Below are 2,083 nucleotides of genomic sequence, written 5' to 3'. Positions count from 1 at the left end.
TCCCATTGGGTCCAAGAGGATGTGGAAGAAGCCAGTTGAGAGGTGTCCTGGGGGGAGCCCTGGGGTCAGTTATGGTGATGAGTGGAAAGAATACGCATAGAAAAGGGCATGAGAGAGTTTGTTTAGTGTGAGCAGGACATTCTAGACTCAGGGTGCCAACAGGGATCAGAGAGGGAGGAGGTTGTGAGATGACAGTCTATTCCTGATCAATGAACAGAAACAGAGTCCTGGAAAGTTAAATGAAACCCATTGATGCAGTACATTGAAATTCACAGAAAGTGTTTTCACACATGTGCTTGGAGATAAGTTTCAATGCAGAGTGATAAAGGGGTTTTCCCAGCATTGGGCAGGTGGCGTGTCAGGATGGGAACCCAGGAGACCCTGTGCTCAGCCTGAGTGCTCATGCCTCCCCACAGACTCCAACATCAAACTTCTTCACTCAGGGATAAAAGCTCGAGATGGCGTCTAACAATCTGCTTCTCTCTCCTTTCCCTGCAGACAGTAGTCCACCTTTCTGGCCTTGCTGACCATGAATGGGATGGCCAATGTGAATTCTGCCAGCCGCCCTCACTATGCCTCCTCCATCCCTGTGCCTCGAGCTTCTTCCCAGACCAGGATTCATACACCGGGTGCTTCTCCCCAGCTGCGGCCACGCCAGGCTGGGCTGGCCCTGAGCCCTCAGAGAGCAGCCTCTCCAAGACTGGGCAAGGCTGCAGGCCCTTCCAGAAACTCCTCTCCTAAGGCCTCCCGGGGCAGAGGCTCCCCCAGGGGTGCTGGGACAGTGAGAGAGTCAGCTGAGGGTGGAGAAGGCCTCTCTAGCTCCCCATGGAACAGTCCCAGGATAACCCCCAAAGCAGCCCTTTCCAGTCGAGCTGGCTCCAGAAGAGTAGGGGAAACACAAGGCACCCACAGAATGAAGAAAAAAGCCCATGAAGGGATTCCAGTCGGCCAGACCAGGGGCAGGAGCCCATCCCGGACAAGCTTTCATGGAGAAACTCAAACACCAGGCACTTCTGAAGGTCAAAAGCCTCCTAACTGCCCTGGAAAAGACCAAAGAAATGTAAACTACAAAAGTTCTGGACTTCCCAGATCTTTGGCACCTGATGATGGGGCAGCTTCACAGGCTTCTTCTCCAGTCTGCAGCCCAGCACCAGGCAAGCGCCCCTCTCCCACCCCAGGGGCCATTAGTTTCTCCTCAGCCCATCAGCAGAGTCAACCAGTCACAGCCACAGTGGCCCCCTTCCAGTACAGGTGAGTTGTGGGGACCAGGCAGGGAGGGAAGGCAGGAAGAATGATGTTGGAACCAAGGAACAAACCTCAAGAGTGGAGAGGCCCTGATGACCAGTGGCTGGTAGAGACCAGAGAGCCCCAAGGCATAGAAAAAGTTGTCTGGCAGGTGCAGGCCTACGAAATTGAGGGTTTAGAGACCTGAGATAGTTTTGAGAACATCAAAGGGAAGTCCAGTTCAAGGTTTGGTCTTTTCTCAACTCTGGGGACTCCACAGCAAACAGGGGCTTGTAAGGAGGGTACCCCTAAAATGTCCATTTCTGCTCTCTGGAAATGATGCAACAATATACATAATAGGGTATTCTGAAAGCTTAAGCAGCTAGGTACGAAGACAGTTAGTACCAACCTGTATGGCCAATTCAATGTGGGATATTTGCCACAACTGTGAGTTAGACCAACTTTATTACTTGGGCGCTGTACGTTCAGTTCACAGTGAGTAAAATCCCAACTGCTTCCCTCATGGCTTTCATGATACCTTGTATCTATTTGTCTGTCATTCTCACTTTTTCTCTCCTGTGCTCACTCCACTTACTATATTGCCTTATGCATATCTATTAATGCACCTGACATATCAGTAATCAGTAATGTTCCCTAAACAGACAGACAGGTATTGGCACCCTTGGTAGTGGTGGTGGCTGGGCCAGTATTCCTAACATGGTGGTCAACTAGCTAGTCTTTCTAGCTTTTATCAGACATGGCAAGTTGAGTGAGTAGAAAAACACTTCATCAACTATGCCTTTTTATTTGTTTGTTTGTTTACTTATTTATTTATTTTGAGAGAAAGTCTCACTTTGTC

General features: G+C 49.8%; 1 protein-coding gene across 1 annotated transcript in view; it reads left to right on the top strand.

Annotated features, from left to right (window-relative positions):
* Nucleotides 1–515: 515 nt before the first annotated feature.
* The window catches only part of NAV1 (neuron navigator 1), a 187,442-nt gene continuing 185,874 nt past the window's right edge, over nucleotides 516–2,083 (top strand). The window contains exon 1 of the mRNA XM_023514587.1: nucleotides 516–1,251. Within this exon, the coding sequence (XP_023370355.1) occupies nucleotides 530–1,251 (722 nt within the window). The 5' untranslated portion in view covers nucleotides 516–529. The remainder of the gene's footprint in view (nucleotides 1,252–2,083) is intronic.

This window comes from Otolemur garnettii, unplaced genomic scaffold (assembly GCF_000181295.1).
Source record: "Otolemur garnettii isolate 467f Iridium unplaced genomic scaffold, OtoGar3 scaffold00055, whole genome shotgun sequence".
In the NCBI taxonomy this organism is placed as follows: domain Eukaryota; kingdom Metazoa; phylum Chordata; class Mammalia; order Primates; family Galagidae; genus Otolemur; species Otolemur garnettii.
Note: the sequence above shows the minus strand (reverse complement) of the source record. Positions and strands in the feature narration are given on the sequence as shown.